This window comes from Pteronotus mesoamericanus, unplaced genomic scaffold (assembly GCF_021234165.1).
Source record: "Pteronotus mesoamericanus isolate MK-2021 breed Mesoamerican mustached bat unplaced genomic scaffold, CSHL_Meso_final scaffold_21, whole genome shotgun sequence".
Taxonomy (NCBI): domain Eukaryota; kingdom Metazoa; phylum Chordata; class Mammalia; order Chiroptera; family Mormoopidae; genus Pteronotus; species Pteronotus mesoamericanus.
The window spans coordinates 9,634,815-9,658,983 of record NW_026555310.1 but is presented as its reverse complement, the minus strand read 5'-3'; the positions used below and the strand labels follow the sequence as shown (position 1 = coordinate 9,658,983).

Sequence of the window (24,169 nt, the reverse complement as noted above, 5' to 3'; positions counted from 1 at the left end):
AGGCATGAAAACCACATGTGCAAAATAGGAAGAAGACACAAATATGCAAAAGCTAAACTATTCTTGTAGCATAGGGTCTTGCAAGGCTACAATAGAATATATTCTACTAGTTTAGGCTTCTAGAAGGATTCACTGGCAGAACTACTGTGTTGTCAAGTATAATCCTCATTTCTAATTCTTGGATAACTGTAATCTATTAAGCCCCCAATATTATGAGTCTTCAATATTATAAATCACATGGTTGGTACTGAAATGAGACAGGAATCCCACTCCGCATTTTGTTTACATTCACCACTGAACTGCAAACTCCTTGTATACAGGAATTGTGCCTGGTTTCTCTTTAGTGACTAGCACAAAGCCTGATATGTAGGAGGTGTTCATAATTTGAGGGAGCATCAATAACTGTAACAGAAGGATATGGTAATAAACAAATGGAAGCACTTATTAATCATTATGGATTTCTAATAAATTTGGAATAAAATAGATTTCCAGCCTATTATTATGCTCAGGTGTGTTTTTCCAAATTTAAAAAAAAAATTACTACAAATGTTACTGAACACTCCACTTCACAAAGAATTGAGTTTCTGGAAACTGTTTCCCCTACACATTACCCAGTTCCCCTGGCTGCTGCCAGCCTTAGGAGCAATGGCAGAGTTAGAAATGTCTTCCTGAGTGGATTCCGCCTTGAGTGGAAGCTACCTTGTAAGGAGCAGCCTAGCCCTCTTCTCAGATCCTCAGTGTTCTTTTGTTCCAGAAAGCTGCCAAAGTCAACAAACTGCAGATTTACTGGGTGTAGTTGCTCACACACACTCCTTTCTGGAAGTCCTTCTGTTGCAGCCTGTATATATATTTAGTATATACACTATATTTTATGTATTGTAGCGATTTAGTATATAGATATATATTTTACAAAATGCTACAAAAGTCTATTCTTTTAAAAAGAAGCATTTTGGGGGGAAGGCACGAGAATCAAGAGGGTTCAAATATCAAACTTTCATTTTTAAAAATAATTTTCTCATTTTTGTGCAAAATAATCTTTAATGGAAAAAAAAATACTCCCTTCTGCTGGATCATCATCAATCTCAGACACGCTGAAATACACATTATTTTTCTTACCAAATATGATTTCATTCTATGTGGAGAATATAAACATGCAGGAAATTGACTCACTTACATGAGACTTAGTGGGAAAATATAGAGAGATTAATATGTTTATTTAAAGAACGTTTGTTGGAACAGTTTGATTATGTTATGTGTAATATCCTTTACAATATATATGTAAGAAAAGGAAAAAATAAAACTTTACTTACCTTTTAAAGACTATCTTGGTCATAAGCACATCTATTTTTAACATACTAAATAACTTTATTTTTACTATAAATTTTTATTGTTTATAATATTTTTAAAAAACTATAAAAATTCTAGTATTTTAAAATTGATGCTTAACCAACAAATCATATATTTTTAATACCAATGTTAGTTTCTAACAGAATTATCTGAAAAATAGCAGCAGCTTATATACTAGGTAACATTATAAAAACATGTACTATTCCACAATTAAATGTTTAATAAGCAAAATGAACAGCTGTTAAGAAAAATATACCACCAAAATAAAAGAGGCATTCATTACAATACAAAATCTGTTCTTTGAATAAAAACATTTTAGGTATTAATCCAAGGAGTGAAAATACAACATACACACACATGAATTATGCAAAGCACAAAGCCACAACACATGTCATTAATAAGCAAGGGTTAAAATACAATCATTTTACATTGACTAATCACAAAAAATAGTCATTAAATTAACAGACATGGGTTAATATTTATTTATTCCTTTCTTTAATCATGCTTATAAATTATTACAAGATTTTCCGCAACATGAAAATTAAAATGTACATTAACAACTTTCTTCTTAGTTACATTTTAATGATTTAGCACTTCATATTTTAATTTTGCTTTAAAATGAAAAGTGTTTCTGAAATTTCATGTCATTCATATATATGTACATGCATACACATCCATATACACATCCATACACACACATCCTTAATTTTCTAATCTAGTGTACAGGACCTGTTGAAATTAAAGTTACCCATGAAAGAATATTTACCTGATATGTTAATAAGAGGTATTCTGAAGTTTGGCTAATATGTAACAACACTGAAAGAGGTAAAAGCTTGTATCTGGCTTTAACAAAACTTCAGATCCCTTAAACCCTTTTAATATAAAAGGCTAATTTAAGGAGTAAAATTCTTCATATAAGAAAAGAAATCCAGGAACTCTAATGATTTATATGTACTTTATACATATAAAAGGTAAATAAATAAGTTTGTAAAAATTCTGATATAAACATTTGTGATTTTTAAAATTCACCTTCAATTTATCAGAAAAATAAAGATTACAATTCTTCACTAGTGCAAAGACTGAATTATTCAATGAACTTTTGGAACAGACATGTAGAAAATGAATTGCATACTTCTGTCTTACTATTTTGTAATTTGTGGTTATTATTATTTACTTGTTCATTTGTTTTTATGAAGGTGAAAAAGTCATCTATGTACAGGGCTTGAATGATCAAGGTTTTTCACTTAAGACATCATTTACATACAAAAACTAGCATGACACAAACTGGAATATGGTATCTGTATTGGATATATTCCCACACTATGTAAACATAGTGTGATGTTATTGGTGAATAAACTTATATACCATTATAAGCCAATTATATCTCAATAAAGCTGGAAAAACATTGTGTGAATACACCACAGTGAATATATAGGAACTTTGATAAATTTTAAATTGTTTTAAAATAGTAAACAAAGGGTTAAAAATCAAACTGACCACAAATGAATATTTTTAATTACAATATTCTATAATTATATTCTATGTTAAATTTAAAAAGCCTTATAAAGTTTGTAAAATAAAACAGAAGTGAGCAAACTTTTCCCACAAAGGGCCAAATAGTAAATATCTCAGCTTTGCGGACCATACAGTCTCTATTGCAACTAATCAACACTGCTTTATATTGCAAAAGCAGCCTTAGATAATGCATAAAATGTGCAGAACTGTGTTCCAACACAACTTATTTACAAAAATAGGCAGTGGGCCAGATTTAATACATTGGCTATAGTTTGCTGGTTCCTTACATAGAAAATCTGACTCAGAAACACTTAATTTTAGTTACTTCATTACCTAGCACAAAGCGGGAGACACTAAGTAAATGTTAATGCTTTGAGAATTAATAAAGTCACAAGTGAGTAGGGAAAATAAAACCTTTGTGTTCAGAAACAAATGCCATTACAGTTCAACCTCTAACTAGCGGTTAGGACTGTGCTTTCCTAATTGGAGCAAAATTCTAAGAAGGCAATCCAAAGCCTTATTAAGACCTAGGTTTGCAAACTAAAACCAATAAAATATAATAGATATAGTAAAGGGAAAGTGAATTTCCAATCTAAGATGGCTAACCAAAAAAAAAAAAAATGATACCTTTTTGTGGTGAGTTACTATAGTATTTCAAATCTCTTCAACTAGACTGCAAACTCCGTAAGGGCAAGAAACATGTCTTTACTATCTTGGTAGCACAGTGTCTAGGATATAGTAAATGAACAGTAAACATTTTATGAAGTAAACATGTGGATGCTTTCCATGACACAATATGTCTTCTTAAAATTCCCACCAAATGATGGTTATCTGATACAGCAATTTAACTTTAAGACCATCCTCTAAAGTTAAAATGTTCTGTTATTTTATATCAGTCACACTTTGACTATAAAGATGAATTTTTGCCTGAATTATAACTTGACCTGCTTTTCAAAAAGCATAAGTGGAAACTTGGTTTATGTATCATTGTAAAGCTTTGACTTGGATAAAGAAAAACAAGTGTACACATCAGAGTTGGCTATAAAACCAGAGTTATAATTATTTTCCAAATGAAGAACTGTTCAGTTTTATAAATGTAATTATAAATAGATTATATACTCAAATCAGTTTTCACCTGAAAAAAGTATACTTGGTTATTCATTATTTAAAATATCAAAAGTGTCCAAAATGCTAATTTCAATATATATAAATTAATTCATTTTCAAAGCCTGGATACTTGAAAAATACTAGAAAAAATAAACCATTCACAAACAATATTTATGAATTTGTCTATGGCTCCAAAAAATAAACAAAAAAATTTAAACATCCTCAAAACACAGCAACTCCACACAGTGGAAGAAATGAATATTCATATAAGTTACTATATAAATCATACTTTTTCATGATGTATGTAACAAACTGTAAACAATTAATTTACTTTATGTATGTAAATTTCTCTATCCTATATTTATATAATATTTTCACATTTCCAAACAAAATACTAAGGTTAACAATGATAAAAAAAGAAAGCTTTAAAGAATGTTATTTGCTTTTGGACCAGTTTCTGGACATTGACAGACAAAAGAAAGCCACATACAGTTATACACTCAAACAAGACACAGCCTTAATTTGTCATTGTTACAAGCACAATGATAACATTAGATACAAATGTAAATAGCAAACATTTCTGATTAATTATAGGGCAAGCCAAAGATGTACTAAAGTAAAATATTTCCATTAGAATAGTACTGTGGTTCAAAATTCATTTGTAAAAAATAAATACATTAAAAAAACTATTATATATATTACAGTACTTAAATGGATTGTTCTTCCAAACTTTGAAATTTAATAACACGAGCCAAGATAACTACTGGTCTCCTTAAAAAATAAGATATAGTGTGTGCATCACAATTTATAAAAAGAGGAAGTTAAAGTAAAAGGGACATAGTAAAACAGAACAAAACAAAGGATAAAAATAAGAATGCTATCGTACCGATTTCCATGGTCCCCGATGCCATGATACATCATCAGGGCAAGCATGCACATGACATTGTACCACACTGGGGGGCTTGTTTAAGATTTCACAGTTTTGCTCCTGTGACATTTGCCCATTGGGAAATTGACACACTACATATCTTGATTTTATTCCTCCTCCACATGTTTGTGTACACTAAAAATAAGAAGAAAATTCAAAACTATGTGGCTTTAATGAGAATATTATATTGCTTCATTCAATGTTTAATACATAATTAGTAAAGCTACAGTTTGAAGTTTATCCTTTCTTTATAAATTGTCAACATTACTTCCTGGGTTAAAAAAAGTATTACTTCCATAATTTAAAAAATAGATATAATTTTGAGAATTAGTACCATAAGATATTTTGATAAAATATCAAGGTGTCTATACTATAGACACTTGGTAGGTTAAGGGCCTGGCAGTTTAGGCCACAACCAAAACTGACTAAAGTAATAATTATTAACTACATAATATATGGTATCCTATCAATAGATTACTCTGTAGCCATGAATGCTAATAAGGCAGATCGAAATATATAAACATGGAAAGATGTTCAGTATATATTACATTACAGTATATATTACAGTATATTACAGCAGGCAGCAAAGTAGCAGGAGTAATATGACCCTACTTCTAGATCAACATAGAACATAAGTTTGGTAGGAAAGGTATCAATGTTAAAAGTTCTTATTTCTACATAATTTTTCATATTATTTGAATTTTCACAATAAGCATGTCTAAATTCAGAAGTAAAAATGTTCCTTGATATTTATTAGCACCTGGTAAGAAGTGTATCTTTAAAAGATACTTTCTAAATTTCTTAAGAAAAAAATGTACTAAAATCATTAAGCAAAAATAGTTGACTAATTAAACTAGGTGGTTTATTTTATTCATCCAATACCAGTACGTCTTTCTTATTCTTTCTCTCCTACAACGTAGGTGAGATTAGCATTCATTACAACCATTTAAAAAATTATCTTCATATCCAAAACAACTAGAACTATGCCAGGACATAAAGAGAGTACTCAATAATCACCAACTTCCTGATTAAGAGATTCATCAAATGAATAGTTCAGTAGTAAGATATAAACGTGGGCTATATATCAATCTAATTTTCTCTCTCTATAGCAACCCAATTTTCTAAGAAATTAAACCATTAATATACTAATTTTAGAAAGGTATTAGGTTCACAGACATATTGGCTAGTCTTATTAGATTTATTTAAAAATTTAGAGAATACATTTCCTGTCATGAGTGAGTGATATTTACCATGAGAGAATATCTATTAAAGGAACATGGTTTTACTCACTGGAGAAAAAAGCAAAAATCTTTCTGGATAGTATAGTGAAGTAAGGTTATCCACCAGTAACAGTAGGGAGTGCTCAACTTTCAGTCTTCAGAGATGCCAATCTCCACAAGTTTAAGAAATACTACGACTTACTTCTCCCCAGCTTCCATAGACCCACCGCGGACAAGGGCCTGAGTCGCAGTGCTTTGACTCTGGGGGTTTGGCGGCTGCATCACAGTAATGGGCATTTTGTCCATTTTCATCCTGGCAGACTACAACTCGGTGCTGAACACCTCCTGCACAACTGCTAGAGCACTGAAAAGACAAACACACAAACCACTGGTCCCACATCATGAAATCACATGGTGGAAAAAAGTTAGTATTGGACTTAAATTCAAACCCCCCACATTAAAATCCCCATCATTGGAATCATAATTTAAATCAAGAAAATGTGTTACAACACTTGAGTTTTACTAGGGGCTCATTAGAATCTGTTGATGAAAAGGCAATGTTGTAAAGCTTGCAATAGGAAATTCACTTTGGCCTAAGTATTAAATAAAGGGAATGAAAGTTTTAAGGTTTCAATATGAAGCAATAAATAGTGCTGTTACTTAACTTTTATACCTGTATTTTGCTTTATTTTGCATCATTAATGTCATGTAAAATATGAAATACAATTGTATCTTCAGTAGTTTTTCATGATTTTACACCAACTTGCTGCATTGCTGTCAATTTCTAGGTTTGATATTTTTCATAAACCTTCATAGTCTTAAAAGATTTTCTTTTGCTTTTATTATAATGGACTAGAATCTGATTGTTTTTAAGGGCATTTTTCTGTAAGCATAATATTAGTGCCTAATTCAATATGAATTCTGGGGACTTGTTATCCATATCAAAACTTACTTAATCCCTTTAAGATTTAAACTATTGATCTTCAGATAAATCTGGCCTTGAAAGCATTTGATGTCATTACATACATATCTGTTAAAAGGCTATAATATAACAAAATTACAGAATTAATATAACTCAATAAAGATGGCTTACTGATCCCCATGGTCCCGTTCTCCATTGATTTCCTCTGATTGATGGATGGGCCCCCCACTTTTCATTATCATCTGGTTTGTGAGTTAATGGAAAATTCCTGCCTGGAAAATGGTTTGGCTGCTCAGAGAGGCTTGGAAAGTTGCTGTACGTGGGTGGGCAGGCTGCCACTGTGCATTCTTGTTCTGCTGAAGGGCGAACTTCGGGGTCACAGTAATTCTCATTAATTGGCTGATGGTACTTCATGCATAAAACTTGTCGATTTGTTCTTCCAGGGCCACAGGAAGCTGAACACTGATCACAAATTTAGACATTTGTAATGTAATAAACTACAATATTACTATCAAACATTTTTTATTTTTTCAATTAGCTAACATTCAATATTATGTTGAGGAGTACAGCATAGTGGTTAGGCACTTATATAACTTACGAAGTGATTCCCCGCCCTGCCCCGTAACTCCAGTATCCACCTGCTAACCACAGAGTTATTACAATATTATTGACTATGTTTCCTATGCTGTATTTTACATCTCCATGACTATTTTGTATCTAATTTGTACTTAATTCTAATTAAATTTTTCATTTTATTTTTTTCTTATAAAAATACTTACAGGTGACCAATTCCCTGTTTGCCACTCCCCACAAGGGCTAAAACAGACAGAGATTTCAGCAGGTCGAGGTAAATGTGCACAGTATGATTCATCTGCTATTCCATCATGAGCATCACGGCAGCTCACATAGCGGGCTTGATTACCTCTTCCACAAGATGCAGAGCACTTAAAAAAAATTGATTTATACCAAGGTGTTATATAGTACCTCTCTGAACTCTCTTACACATGGCTGTTGCTCAAATTTCCAAAACATCAAGTTTCTTGAAAAATCACATTGTAAGTGATATTACATGGTATCACTTCTGAGTCAGTGAGAGGGCAGTGAATATCCCACACAGTTTAGATCGTAAATTTCACAAATCAAATATAATGAGAAAAAAAATTCAACTTCTTAGATACTGGTTCGTTATTTGCAAGATTAGCGATATGAAAAGCATTTTATATAAGAATATTAAGATATTTAAAATGTCTTTGAAGACCTACTAGAGTAGATATGCACCCATAATCTATTCAGAGAATATGCAAAGCCATATAGGACATATGGTTAAAGCAAAGCTTTCAGTTTAGAAAAACATGAAAATGTCAGTAGTTTAAATAAAGGCTGATAAAAGCCTCGTATCCCATCTGCTTCTCATAACCTGTGACATAGTATCCCTATTTTGTAGATTAGAAAATGGACCAAGAAAACTTAAGCTTCTCGTCCAGAGACACAGAGTTCTTGAATGGCACAGCACGATTTGGCCATGAACATTACCTCATTCTAAACCCCAAACTCCTTCTACAGCATCAGAATACCTGAGAATGAATGCACACATTAATTTGGCAAATTGGTAGCAGCATTTTGTTGATACCTAAAAGGCCCCAATAATAGAAACCCTGTAGCTCTTAAAGAAATTCACTTACTGGAGTCCAAGAACCATATCGCCATTGTGCTAGCTTTCCCACGGGAACAGCTGGTAATGAAGTGGCCCCAATTTTAGGGATAATTGGGCAAGGTGTCAGTATGCAGTCCTATTCAAAAGAAAAATTGATCTCATAATACATGAATTAACTAATCACTCTGACATATTTTAAATCTTATGCTTCATTTCTTCTTCCACAAATCTATTTCAAGGACAAACACTGTAAACATGTCTCCCTGCCCCCTCCCCCAGCTAAAGTACAAAGTACTGTCAAGGGCTTGAAGATCACAGTATGTCTCTGAGTCTTCAAGTCTGGGTCATCTGTCTGATAGATGAAAAGGAAAAGAGCAATAGTTCTTCAAAACTATCACTGAACTGAAACATCCTGAATGAACACAGATACTACCTTAAGTAGTATGACACACTTTAAAAGTTCATGATATTCATAATAGATATTGCCCTTCTGCAGTTCAAAGGATAGAAATATATGTTTAATGAGTGATCAAAAGGCAGATAAAAAATTGAAAAATCATTACTAAAGCTACAAAGTTGGCAAAATCAAGAATAAATTCTTTCTGACATGCATGCATGCGCACACATTCTTAAGGCATATAGTGGGGAAAAAATACATGTGGAAATAATTTTAACACATCAGTAATCCTCCTATATCATAAATCTTTCCTGTATAATCCATGAAGACGTGTCCTTTACCTGCCTGTCGCTAGGGCGACTAGCTCGATGGCATACTCTGTCATCCAACACTGCACTAAGTAGCTCATTGACACATTGAACAGCACGCATCTGATAGCCCTGTCCACAGGTGGCTGTGCACTGAAGAACATAAGCAGATACCAAACACTGTTATTATTTTAAAATTATGTAAACTTAATGGTTTAATGAATATGCAGTTAATAATATATGTTCAGTATATCTTTTTGTTACTATTTACACAAGGTTTCAGACTAAATATTAGTAAATTTGCTGTATATTTATTCAAATACATGCAGATACTAATAAAATACTGAACTTAAAATGGACAGTTATCTTTCTTTCAAACATTATCATGTTCAAATATCAATAGAGACCTGCCATTTTGAAGGCAGAGTCAATAGAATTTAGGAAAACTAAATACTTTTTAAAATCTACCTGATGTACATCTGTCATTTAGTATGCTAACTTAATTGAGTAATTGAAATATGGGGTTGGGGGAGAGGCCTACGGATACCCTGGATGGCCAAAAAGACAAAGAGGTGGGTCTTAGAACAAATTAAGCCTGAAATATCATGAGAGTCAAAAATGACAAAACTGAAGCTGTACTTCTTTGGGTACATCATGAGATGGTAGAGGTTTTTGGAAAAGAATAATACTGGGAAAAACAAAAGGCAGCCGAAAGAGCATAAGACCAAATATGAGATGGATTCCATAAAAGAAACCAGAGACATGTGTCTACAGCACTGAGCAGGGCTGCTGAGGACAGGATGTTGTAGGCTTCTCTCATTCACAGGGTCACCAGGAGTCAGGGCTCAGTAAATTGCAAAAAGGTAAAGAAGGAAGGTCATGAAGACAAAGTTAAAGGAAAGATGAGAGGAGGTTTCCCATCCACTGTGGCAACCTCCCACAGGATGATAATCTGCCCACGCTTATCTAGCCTGACCACGGCTCATCCTGCAGATTCCTACCTCCTCTTGGGCCAAATGTCTAAGCAATGCCTAGTCTAAGACAATTTAGAAACAGAACATGAAAATATTTATAAACAAGCTGATGAAAGGATGAAAGCATAAAATTTGTAGCATTTTGGTTAGCAAAAGTAACCTCAAGAGCAAAACGGAAATATTTACCAGAACAAATTAATAGCACTAGTGTTAAAATTGTGCAGATAGGGTTTATTATTTCAGTGGCAATTTTGCAATAAGCCAATCCAAATTTAGCTGTATCCACTGAAAGAACGAATATACCACAAGTGCTTGTGTTACTCTGTAAAGATGGATTAAATCAGAAGAACCCTTTTCATATACTCACAGAACCCCATGGTCCTACTTGCCAGGAAGCACATGTGTGAAGCTCGCATGGCCTCAGAGACTCAGGTTTGGTGCTTGGATTACAGAAGCCATCACTCAAATGATCTTCATTCAGTTCACACCACACTTGCCGCTGCTTTGTTCCTTTTCCACAGGTAACGAGACACTGTGAAAACACAAACTGACCATTATTTATTTTCAATGTTAATCAATACAATGCCTTACAAAATGATACAATGATTAATTTTTATGTGAAGATACAGTTGAAAGACCATTCCTAAAGACATTTTTCCCTTCACTCCTTTAGAGATATTCATTGGATAAGACCAGCCACCCTGACTTGCTCCAAACCCCAGTGCAACATCTATTTGTCCTAGAAACAAAGGTACAGAAATAACCTTTAAATTAGTGTGTATCTCACACTATTGTGGACAGAGGGACTTTCTTAGAAAAATGGTTATAGATGAAACAAAAGTTAAGGTTACTGTTAGCCAAATACTGTAAATGTTTCAAGCCTGATAACAAAGTTACTTACAAAATCATAAAATAAATTTAAATAGTTTTGAAATACATAAAGTATATTGCAAAGCTTTCCTATACATTATCATAACAATTCTAAACCTCGTGTGTTTAATGTTACCTCACTCCACTCACTGGTAGCCCAACGGGGACAGGAAAATTCATTGCAATTCTCTATTGTCACTTGAGGACGCTCCTGGCATTCTCTGTCAGCAAGACGGTGGCCAAAGTTACTCATACAGTAAGATTCTCGAGACCTTTCCCCTCCTCCACAACTCCTGGAACACTGAGTGCAAAACAAAACAAAACAAAACAAAAAAAGGTAGTAATAAACAGGGGGAAAAAACCACAAGTATAGTTTAGAGTAACAAATATTTAATTAGGGAAAAAAGGAGTAATATTTCCTAAGCAATACTTTTCATTTGTACCTGAGACCATTCTGAATAATGCCACCTTGCTAAGACACAGTCACCATGGCAGGGTTCTCGGGTAGGAGGTTTGAGTTGGTCACTGCAGTAGTGGTCATCTACTGGAACAGTCTGTCCTCTATGGATGGAATACCGCATGCAGTGGACGTCCAAGGACCTATATCCTTGACCACAGTGGGATGAACATTCACTTTTGCCGATGATGTGCCACCTAAAGGAATTTATTATTCTTAGGAGGTACGCCAGTTAATGCAATTTAAAAACAGATTCAGAGAAACTCATGCACATGATTCAATTCTTAAAATTTTGTTAAGAGTTGATAAGCCATCTGAAAGTATTTTATATATCATTGAATTAGAAAAGTACAAAAGTACAAAAGGTTCTTAGAGATTACATATCCCAAACTTTCATTTTATAGATGAGAAAATGAGGCCCAGAGGCGGTGTGTATCCAAATGGTATAACCACTTGAATTTTTTTGCTAGAAATACTACTTTTTCCCAAATTAAATCTAACTTGCTCTCCAAATATATAGAAATGTAGCTGGCCTGGTGAAAGCCACAGTAGGGAGCTGCACTATGCCTACTGCCACTGGCATTTGGTGGTGGCCTTGGAGGCACGTTCAAGAAACCCTGAGCTTTTCCAAAAACTTTTGAGAACAGCTGGTTTAGATCAAGATTACCCAATTTTTTAGTGGCAATAAATGGTAATTAAGTCTGACTATATTTGACTCATAAACAGGTAGTATCTCCCTCTATAGTTATGATCAGGAAATACTGAGAATCTGACTATATAGATAAAGCTTTTAAAAGTTAGTGAACTAGGGTTTTGTAGACATTTTCTTATTTATTTACATTTTCTTATTTTTTTTATTTAAATACATTTTCTTATTTATTTGTGTGATCTATTTTTTAGACATGTTTTCAGGGAAAATATTTTTTTCCACAAGTATAAGCTGCTAGTTTTCCTCATATTACTCCACTTACAGTCCCGCAATCAGTCAGGCGACAGCACTGTAACAGTATAACAGAGCGTGGGGCCCATGGAGCCCATCTCCCTCCCCAGTAGCATCCCAAGGATTTCACTGCGCTTCACTCCACTGCAACGCAGTCACGCAACTTATATAGGCAGTTCTACCACTAGGATTTCTGCGTGTGTCTTCAAACATCATCATGAATATATAAAAATTTCCACCCTTTCTGGATGAAGGAGGTTCTGACCATCCCTGAATGTTAATTGTCACCTGCCAAATGGTTATTGTTCTTAGTTTCACCCTAAGACTAATCACACACACGCCACACACACACACAACCCCTAAAGACAAGATATTTAAGTTAGAAATGCAAGCTTCCCTGCTACGATCTAGGTCACCTTCCTTAATGGTTAATGGAAGAGTGCTGATAAAATGATGTTTCTATCTATTCATTCCTCAAACTTTAAAGTTCACTGGTTCATCAAATGGGAATTACAGAATCATGCTACAAAACTTATTGTTTCAGATCTTTAAACCATGAATTTTTAGAGTTTACCTGTATATATTTTAAATACAATTTTGTTTCTATTTCCTGCTCAAAATATTGAGATCTTTATACTGATATCCAGCAAATACTATTAACTAAAATTCAAACCAGTTGCTGAGTTTCACAAGTTAGTAAGCCTGAAATTTCATAATGGCAGGGACAAAGGATAGACATTAATTGCATGTACATTCTGTGCCAGGCAGTGCACTAAATGCTTTACATCTTATCTCATTATTGGCTTTAATCTGGTTATAGCATTTCTCTTTACCTTAGTTCACAGTCAGTATTGCACCTTTCAGTCACAAACAAGGGAAGTGGTAGGTGGTCACATCTTTGATCAGGCACTACCATAAGATCACTCTTACGTATGCAAGTAATTTTTCTTCTATGAAGACCTTGGCCGAAGTCAAATGAAAAATTTAAAATAAAAAGAAAGTTCATATAAGTAGATATTCCATGTTTATTTAATTTAGCTAATAACCTAAAGAATTATGCTAAGAAAGCAAAAAAATGTCCAATGCAGCATATTGGACAGGCTAGCATGTTAATCTAGTCAGGAAGGATTTTCCATAATAAGCTCCATCCTGAAATAATGAGGGGTTTGCTTAGTGAAGAGACATAAGAAAAGTGGGACAGGTATGGCTAGAGTAGACAGAAATTTGTTATAGCTGGGTGGAGTGGTGGTTAGTGGAGAACTGAGTGGCCAGGGTGGGCACTGATGCTATGTGGTGTACTATGTTATTGTCCTCCCATTTTTTGTTCCACTTTTTCCTGTAGGAGGATTGCACATCTCCACTTGCTGCAGTGTTACTGTAACTTCCTATGGGAGGGGAATATTTCCCTGCCCATTGACATTATGCCAACCTGCGGTAGGGGGATGTGACCTAGTCCAGTTCCAGGCAGAAGCTCTAAAAGCCACTGCATGCTTCTGCCAGCTGTTTTCCTTCCCCTCTTTCTCCAAGACAGCATTTCCCACATGGCTGATCTTTCAGCCTGGAATAATGAACGAAATAGGCATGGACAGACAACAAAAAGATCAGTGGTGGTCACAGGTTTGAGTGGGGATGGAGGGAAAGAGTTTTTTGGAGAGTGGAAGTATTCTGTATGATACTGTAATAGTGGATACATATCAACATACATTTGTCAAAACCCATAGAATTTACAACAAACAGTGAACTCTAGTGTAAAATGTGGACTTTAGTTAATAATAGTACATTAATTGTATCAACTGTGCCACACTAGTACAAGATATTATAGAAGAATGGGAGGGGGGAGTGAACGAAGGGAGATTATAGGAAATTTCTGTACTTTCTGCTCAATTTTTCTATAAACCTAAAACTGCTCTAAAAAAATAAAGTCAGACACCAAAGGAGAGTCACAGACAACTAAGCAGCTAAAATGTAACATAAACAAGAAATACACCTTTGTATTTCTCATTGAGATTTAGCAGTATTTGCATGCAGCATAACTCCAGCAAAAGCAAACTAAGAGAAGTGGCTACAACAGGTCGGAGTAGATTAAACTTCACACTTTCTGCAATGAGGAGACAGGAAAGAGTTTAAGCAGCTAGTGACATGATCAAATTTCTGTTTCATGAAAGTTCAAGGGTAAACTTCCAGATAGCTGAATATGAACATACATGTTTATCTCCGCTCCTTCCTAAATACCATCTGAAATAACCATATGGGAATATTGAAAAGGCTAACCCTGAAAAAAACACAAAGAATAAAGAAAACACAGTAGGCAAGAAAAGGAAGTTCTGAATATGAAAAGTGGATGGAAATAACTGTTTAACAAAGCCAAGTAAGCTGAAACTTAAGCCTGTGAGGAGGGGGAAAGCGAATAAGAAACAAACCATTCATGCCATAGAATCCAAGAAAAGCCCAGGAATCAAAAACACCAGCTTCCTCTGAGGAGATGAATGTGTGAGGGGTAGGCCTGGAAAAATGCAGAATTTATTGAAATGTATTTACAAAGAATGGTTAGACTCCTACCCTTCTGGCTGAAAGCAGCACTGGCCAATAAAAACAGCATGTGAGTCACATATGCAATTTTATATTTTCTACCACTCACAATAAAGAAGTAAAAAGATACAGGTGAAATTAATATTTATATTTAACTCTAAATATCCAAAAGGGATCACTTCAATATATCAGTAAAATTATTGATGATTTTATATTGTTTTACATTCTTTTTATATACTAAATCTTCAAAACCCATTGTGTATTTCCTAGATAGCACACTCCAGTAGACTTAACCACAAGTGCCTAGTGGCTAATGTAGCTCCAGAGAAGGTGAGCTTGAGGGCACAGACACAGCTGAAGGAAGCTGGAGAAGAACTGTACTGAAGAGAACAGGGGTTACGTAAAAGTCCTCACACTCAAGGATGAGATCCAGGCCCAATGGACTCTCTTCATTTCCCTCGAGCTCCAGGCCAACCTGTATGGTTCCCGGGGCCTCTCACTGACCTTCAGAAGATGGGGGTGTTCCTCTCTCGGGAGACTCTTCAACTCAAGAGAAAAGATCAACCGACAATGGTATTTGGGGCTTCTCCCCCAATGACACATGGAAAGGCTACTTAATGACCCGATACTCAATAATGAGGCCCCTATGTGACTTGTCTGACCCACACAGCACTTTCAGCATTTTAGTCTTAAAAATGAAAAAGCAGAAAAGGATCAGTAGACATGTTAATAAAACCGCTAACACAAAAGAGACCAAAATAAAAACAAAATAAAACTAAAGTAAAACCGGTACGTAGGGAAGCAAAAGACAACTTATAGGCTGTGATTAATACTCTCACAGAAATAAATATTACATCCATGAAACAAAAACAAGATTTGTGAGAATGTTAAGAAAACAATGTGAGTTGATTTACTGATGGTAGCCATCCTGATTGGTATGAAATGATGTCTCATTGTGGTTTAAATTTGCATTTCTCTGAAAATTAGTGATGTTGAGCATCTTTTCATATTTCTATTGGTCATCTGTATGTTCTCTTTGGAAAAGTGTCTATTCAGGTCCTTAGCCCATGTTTTAATTGGTTTGCTTTTTTGGTGTTGAGCTTTATAAGTTCTTTATAAATTTGGGGTATTAACCTCTAATCAGAAGTACAGGCAAATATGTTCTCCCATTCCATGGTTGTCTTTTTATTTTGTGGATGTTTTCTTTGCTGTACAATAACTTTAATTTGATGTTGTCCCATTTGTTTGTTTTGTTTTGTTTCCCTTGCCTGAGGAAATATATCAGACAAAATGTTGCTGCAAGCAATGTCCAATATTTTACTGCCTATGTTTTCTTTTAGGATTTTTATGGTTTCAGGTCTAATATTTCAGTCTTTAAACAACTTTGAATTTATTCTTGTGTGCTGGCAAGGCTATGGAGAAAGGGGAACCCTTTCACACTGCTGGGAGGAATGCAGACTAGTGCAGCCACTGTGGAAAGCAGTATGGAGATACCTCAAAAAATTAAAAATGGATCTGCCTTTTGACTCAGTGATCCCACTTCTGGCAATATATCTGAAGAAACCCAAAGCTTAAGTTCCAAAGAACATAAGCGCCTCTATGATCACTGCAGTGTTATTTACAATCACCAAGGTAAGGAAGCAGCCCAAGTGTCCATCAGTAGATGAGTGGATAAAACAACTATGGGACATTTACACAATGGAATACTACTTGGCCATAAAAAAGAAAAATTTTACCATTTGCAGCAACATAGATGTACCTGGAGAACATTATGCTAAGTGAAATAAGCCAGTCAGAGAAAGACAATCACCATATGATTTCACTTATATGTGGAATCTAATGAATTAACTGAAATAACAAGGAAAATGGGGACAGCCTCATAGATGGAGAGCAGGATGGCAGCTATGGGAGGTGGTTAGGTAGGGGAGGGATGGAGCAAAAAGGAGAAAGGACCCATGGACATGAGCAACAGTGTGGTGACTGTGGGGTAGCAGGGGGTATAAGGGAGATAAATAATAATGGAAAAAATACAATAATAATTTTTTTAAAGTATAGGGCTTAGCAAAAAAAAAAAAAAAAAAAAAAAAAAAAAACCAATGTAAGTAAGGAAAAGAAATTAGAAAATAAGTGATCAATCCAGGAGGTCAAATATCCAAATAATACAAATTTTGGAAAGATAAAAGAGAAATTTGGTGTGAGAAAATTATCAAAGAAATGATGTGATAAATTTTATCAAATCAAAAAATGTTTCCAAATTGGAACAGCATCCTAATAACCTAGGAAAACAGATGAAAGGAACACCCAAATTAAGGCATATTGTCCTGATGTTTCACACCACCAGAACTAAAGAGACAATCCACAAAACTTCCACAATAAAAAGCATCACAAGAAACCGTAATACAAAGCTTTCAGAATTGTAAAGGAAATAATCTAACTTAGAATTTTATACCAGCCAAACTATCAATCAGGTGTGAAAATAGAATAATTCCATTTTCAGACATTAGAAGTCTCAAAAAACATGTTTTTTCTTTCAGGAAAATATTGGGGGATATGTTCCACCCAATGAGGGAAATAAAATTAAAAAAGAGGAATTCATAGGATTTAGAAAACAGGAAATCCAACAGAAAAGAAACTTCACAAGACTTCCCTGGATAATTATGAAAGGAAAGCACAAGATGATAGTCATGTAACAGGCCTAAAAAAGCAACACTAATCAGAGCAAGAGAAAGAGGACCACGGTAGCAACAGGTGAAGAAAAATTTAAACTGACAGATTAAACTGATAGACAAAATTTATAGGTCTCACCAAAAGTTTGGGGACTGATAACTTTCAGTACCATAACACAAGGAAACAAAACTGAGGAAATTTAACTTTAGAGAAAACAAGTTACACACACAAAAGAGAACACTGATCACAATATCACAATGTGGCAATAGACTTAATAGTTCCTTTTCCCGTGCACACAGTTGTTTAAGAGGCCTCTCCTGGTTCAGATTCGCAAACCATCTCACTATGTCTTGTCCAGCCCTCCATTTTGGATCGTGTTGTTCTTTGCTTGGTGTGTTCTCCACATTTTAGAATATTCCTTCATTCCCCTGTTCCATGGCTTTGTTCCTAGCTTCCCATACCCACTGCCACAGACCAGCTTACCCTCTCGATCCTCAAAAGCTAGCCCCAGGCTCCCCAAACCTCCATTCTCTCCTGTAAAACATAGCCGGGGTCTTTCTGTGGAAATGAACTCCTTCTCCTCCTGTATTATCAAAGCTCTTTGTTCCTACTCCTGGCATTTATCCCAGCTGGCCTTGCATCACCCACCGCAGTATCCCTCCTCTGGACACCGCCTGAACAGGAACACCTGCTTCCCACTCAGTCACTCTGGTCGCCACTGGCCCAACACCATGCAACCGAGTCTGTGGCTGTTCTGCATGGGAGGCCACAGCTCCTTTGGCACCTTGAGGCTGGTTGGTTAGTCCGTCCCTCATATGTTCCCATCCTCTGCGGTACCTGCTTCTGGCCACCCACCTGCTGTCAGCTCGTTTCCACACTGTCCTCAGTAGCATCCCCTCCTCTGACGCACTGCTCCCCTGATTCCCAAACCTTTTCTCTGCTCCCCATGGGGGCTGCTTTGCCATCCTATATAAACTTCCCTACGCCATCAGACTTAGTCTCCTCACAAACTGCTCCCTCTTCCTTTTCTGTGGGCCTCTCTGTGTCTGCCCGTGGCACTGCATTTACCATTAAAAATTAAGGTAATCTATTCAGACTCTGTGTCATTTGCTAGACTTTAAAACTTGAATTCAGAATGGAGGTCTTAGTAATCACCTGAAACAAAGTAGTCCCTCAATAAATGTTTACTAATTTGAATAAACAGTATTGCACAAGTAAGTGTCCATGATTATAGATCATTAAATACTCCAGTTTTGTCATTTGCTTTCCCTACTGTAAACTCTTCATTCCCCACTATGCTCCTTTCAGTCATTCATGCCATCAGTACAAATACAAATCTCTTGTGGCCACAAGGAGGGCAATGAAAGGCTGAAACGATGTTTGGTCCTCCGACACCAGAAGGAGGAGAAGGGTGTCTGGGGAAGCCTGTGGAGGGAGTTTTTTCACTGGAAAACAGCATCCAAGTTGGAAACGCTTTCTGTAACAGCGAGAAAGAAAATGTAGAAAGAGACAGTAAAGCAGGACGTTGAAATGAATAAAGATAAATGGGGTTGTTAAGTGTAAGGAACAGAAAGAATGAATGGGGAGAAAAGGAGGAAGAGAAAAAAGACAGGAAAGATTTATATGTCTGTGTGGTATGCATGTGTGTGGACAGTGGGGAGAATTCTGCCAGGCAGTGGAAGCCAAACTCAAAAGTAGCCCCAGTAACACCTGCATGCACAAACTTTAGTTTCTTTTAACACCAGTGTACCTTGACACATTTTGGTGCAGTCCTGCCATGGACCATACGGATCCCAAGTGAACAGGTCGTTCTTCTCCTCCACAGGGACATTGAAGGAATAACGTACATCAGGGTTGTATAAATTACCCACACACAAAACCTCAATAAAAAACACAAAGAAGCATACAATTAATTCATAAAAGATATATTCTTACAAGATATCATTTTATATTTAATAACAATCGCAAAGCAATTGATCATAACAGTTTAGTAATATGATTAAGTCTAAGCTTTATTAACAACTACTGAGAACTTACCTGCAAAACAAGTTCTTCTTCCAGCCGATCGGTGCTGTTAATTCTTTCGACGGAGTTGTTTGAACCACTGTATTCAAAAATAGCTCCTTGTACATTGATTTCTTTTTTTGCCTTACTTACAACAAAATTTCCATTCAAAAGAAAGTTCCCTTGAGTGTCAGATAATGCTGTAAAAGAATAGGACTCATGAAAATAAGAAAACCAGTCACCAGCACAAAAAAATTGTTTAACTTTTAAAAGTCAAATCCTTTTCTGAAATTAAGAATGTAAATGTAAATTAATTTTGAGGCAATAAACCATTTTACTACAATGTGGTATGTAACCAATAAGTAGGAAAACTGCAGAATATCAGCCAAAGATACTAAAATAAATTCACCCTACACTTTTCTATCTGAGGTGTCTGTCTTCTTCCCCAGGATGTGCAGCTTTGGGAGACGCAGAGGAAGCGGCAAAACAGAAGGAAGTCAGGGACCCAGCAGACACATTGGCTACAACAATCCTGCTCATCAATAGCAAGGAAAGAAAGGGCAGCTAGACTGTGGCAATATTGCATCTACACTGATCTTGGGAAAAAATGTACAAAGCTTTAAAACTCCAGGATCAAAAAAATAAAAATTTTTAAATCTAGGGGCAATGTTCGTAAAAGGCATGCAACAACTTCACGATTCTCTATATAAATGTCAAGAGGACATACAGTATTTTAAACCTTATGCTAATAAAAACCTCATATTAGTCAAATACTTTTTGCTTGCTTTACTTATATTATACTTACCAGTGGAACAATGACCTGTTTGGAAAGCATTTTGCTTGGTTTTCCAGGGAACCTCACCCAGGGAATACAAGTTACCTATGGCTAAACTTCGTAGTAAAAGCTACTCCCCCCTCAAAAATGAAACCTTGAAGTAATTACTGACAAATAAGTTTGATATTTCAATGTCTGTATGGACTATTATGACTGCCTTTATATAACACTACACTGAATTTAATGAAGAACCAATAAAGGTCTACATTTATCCTACAAAGTAGAAATTCCCCTACATAAATCTGTACTTTATTAAAAGTGGATAGGCCTATTTAAGGGAATATCAGTTGTGTTAAAAGTAAGGGAAATAAACACAACTTTACTGAGAAAAACTGCATGTATTTTACTACTTTTAGTTGCCAAAGCAAATTTCATAAATGCTTTATAAATCCCTTTTAATGAGTTCATGTTTATTTTTCTCATTTTAATTTAGATTTTGATACAGTCACTATCACTTCTCTTACAAAGTATTTTGACATTTTATTGGTGAGCCTCTCTAACTTTAAACTTGGGCAGAACCTGCTTTCAATTCCTAAGAAGATACAAATATCTACATTTGGAATGTAAGAGACATACTAACTAAATGTAAAAGGATAATCAAAATATTTACACTTTATTTTCTTTGAGAATTTGAATTTTTTTTGCATTTTTATAGAGGTAAAAATTTACATAACAAAATTAACTTTTAAAGCGAACGATTAAATGGTATTTAGTACGTTTACAATGTTTTATAATCACCGTCTCTATCTAGTTCTAAAATTTTTTCCATCATTCTCCACCCCCAAATCCTGCATCCAGTAAGCAGTTGTTCCCTTTACATTTGACTCTATAATGCCAAATGTAATTCCTGAGAGAAACTGTTCATTATAGATTCAGATCCTCAGTTATCAGCATCTATTATTTGAGCCAATATTTTGCATTTTGTGAATGTGAAGCAAGTACATTTGAATTTCAGCTTTATACCATGTACTCTAGTTCGATGAATTTTACACAAGCCAGTATTATTCAGGTAGAATGAAGAAGTTTGTAAAACCGTCTCTTCATCTTTGGGCTTAAGGAAAATCCCTTAAACCTAAAAGCTAATTTCTAAATATAAATAAGAAATGAAATCTATACTCTAGAAATAGCTAAAGGACAATATAAAGTAGGCCAAAAGTAGGTTTACAGTTGTTTGTATGGAAAATACAGTAATTAGTAAATATTAATATAAGAATAATTTGTGTTTTGCATACTGACAACTGTAAACCTACTTTTTCCCTACGTTGTATACTACAACTATATTCATTAACACTTAAAAATATGAACCCATAGTTCTTTTTGTCTGTCTTTAACAAAAGAGCTTTAAAAAAAAAAAAAGAGCTTTTTAAAAAAACTATTTAAATACTTCTGCTACATGGTAAAAAACTTAAGAAAATTCTTTAAAACATCTAACCCCAAAGAGATCTCTAATTTTAGATTAAAAGATAGAAGATTTATTCTAAATACACATGCAACTTTAACTGAATATAACCTCTGGTTATCTAAAACACTTTCATGAGAATAAATTCAAATTTACTCTTCAGAATTTAGTTCCATATTTTTCAAATAGGATACAGTATATAGCTCAGAAGAAAACATGTATCTGGAGTCAGATGACTCAAGTTCAGTATGAACTGAAGTTGCATGTTTTTTTGAAGAGGCTTTTCTTGCCTTCCAAGAATTTACATCAACCGCAGACCTCCATGAAATCACACACAAACCACATATTGGTACTATTTACTAGAAATGTTTACCAAGGTAATTGTCATCTTCTGGTTTTCCAGAATAGCTGTGCTGAAGAATATCAATGTTTGTTGCTCCTGCGGGAATCTTTACAACAACATTATAACCTGCAATATAATTTTATACATGTTAACTTTCACAAAAAAAAAAAAAACAGATGCTCCAGAGGCTATTTCTACTGAATGACTGAAACATTTCAATAGTATAGACAATTTCATTTTTGCTTTGATAAATGATACCAGTGCTTATTCTTTTTAAATCAATGCCTTATGCAAATTACTAAGAATTGAGAAAAAGTGTTTGTCATCTAGAAACATACAGAGTTTGGAATTCTTAAAGTACTTTTCCTAATTTTTCTTATTTCTAAAATTCTGAATATAGAACAATAAAACAACTATGTTAGTCCCTGAGATATTTAATAATCCATATCTTTTTTAATTTGACTATTACTTTTACATTTTATATTTCTTACTGGCTTTTTTATAAAAAAAAAAATACAGGAATCCCAATGCTATTCACAAATCCAGAAGACATCAAAATATTTGGTCATGGCTCTATGTGTACACAGAGACTTAGTAAACAGCAAAATAATATGAGTTAATGAGAAGCATATTTATCTTAAGCTTTTAGTTTCTAGCGTAAGCAGAAATCCCTACAGCTACCTCCAAAGTTTTATATTATTTTTTTAAGTCTACTAACAAATTGTCAAGAAAAAAGTAAAAAATTTACTTGAGAGAAATGAAAATAATATTGCTATGTTATGAAAATTCAACACTGGTACTGCTCAAAAGATGAAGAAACACTATATTAAACTTATATTAAGAAAGAATGGAATGTTTTTGCTATGCTAAAAATACTTATGTTACATAGTTGTCCAAATATGCTCATTTGCTCTAGTGATGTTAATTCTAAGTTTTTCCTTTTCCTTTAGGATTTTCCCTTCTATTTAATACAGGAAGAAAAGGAATTGAATTTCTTCTACTAACTTTGATATATGTGGAATGAATTTCAGAAAACAAAGTTTAAAAAAGCTTAAGTTTGCAACTCCAATATGAAATTACCTTGCATGTTTTTCGAGCAGCCTTATTTATATCTCTCTAAGGCATCACATTAAAATATAAGGTGATAAATGGTCAGATGTTTCTGTATACACAATATGGAAATAGTTGTAGGTTATCAGTACAAGAATAATTTTAATTCATGATTTTTTACCTATAAAATATTCCTATGACTTTAATATTTGTCTTTCCTGTTAATCCATTCTATTACATTTTTCAAGAAAGCAATTCCTAGACATGGCAAAAGTGAACAAGATGAAGGCTACCACCAGGGGGCAGTGATGTGATAAATGCTATTCAGACCCTGCAAATGAATTTAACATCTTTTTTCTTTTGCAAACGGATTAATTTGTTGTACAACTTGGTAAAGTTAAATATATAATACTAATTTGGTGCGTGTGGTTTCATAAAATAAAAAAATGTTTTTCAGTGAATACAGATCCAACTTTGATAAATGTGTGTCATTAGTTATAAAAAGGTATCAAATATGTATAGCTCCTGTGGAATAATGAATCATAATAACTAACAAAATAAGTCAAATCACCTAGTAACTAAGATTCATAAGCATCATCATAGTGTGACATGTACTAGGCTTTTAATATAAATAAAAACGCAAGTTTTAAAAAATTATACTGCTTTAATTGAAGCAATTCATACTAACAAACAACTGTGCTCA

The 24,169-nt window shown here is 34.4% G+C and overlaps 1 protein-coding gene across 1 annotated transcript in view; it reads right to left on the bottom strand.

Annotated features, from left to right (window-relative positions):
- ADAMTS20 (ADAM metallopeptidase with thrombospondin type 1 motif 20) overlaps positions 1-24,169 on the bottom strand; it is a 163,588-nt gene that overhangs the window by 56,324 nt on the left and 83,095 nt on the right. Inside the window, exons 16-28 of the mRNA XM_054591215.1 lie at positions 22,447-22,542; positions 19,873-20,039; positions 19,586-19,715; positions 13,473-13,599; positions 11,686-11,896; positions 11,379-11,543; positions 10,740-10,904; positions 9,432-9,551; positions 8,722-8,829; positions 7,819-7,983; positions 7,211-7,501; positions 6,320-6,481; positions 4,856-5,032 (exon numbers count right to left, since the gene is read on the bottom strand). Of these exons, the coding sequence (XP_054447190.1) occupies positions 4,856-5,032; positions 6,320-6,481; positions 7,211-7,501; positions 7,819-7,983; positions 8,722-8,829; positions 9,432-9,551; positions 10,740-10,904; positions 11,379-11,543; positions 11,686-11,896; positions 13,473-13,599; positions 19,586-19,715; positions 19,873-20,039; positions 22,447-22,542 (2,084 nt within the window). The remainder of the gene's footprint in view (positions 1-4,855; positions 5,033-6,319; positions 6,482-7,210; positions 7,502-7,818; positions 7,984-8,721; positions 8,830-9,431; positions 9,552-10,739; positions 10,905-11,378; positions 11,544-11,685; positions 11,897-13,472; positions 13,600-19,585; positions 19,716-19,872; positions 20,040-22,446; positions 22,543-24,169) is intronic.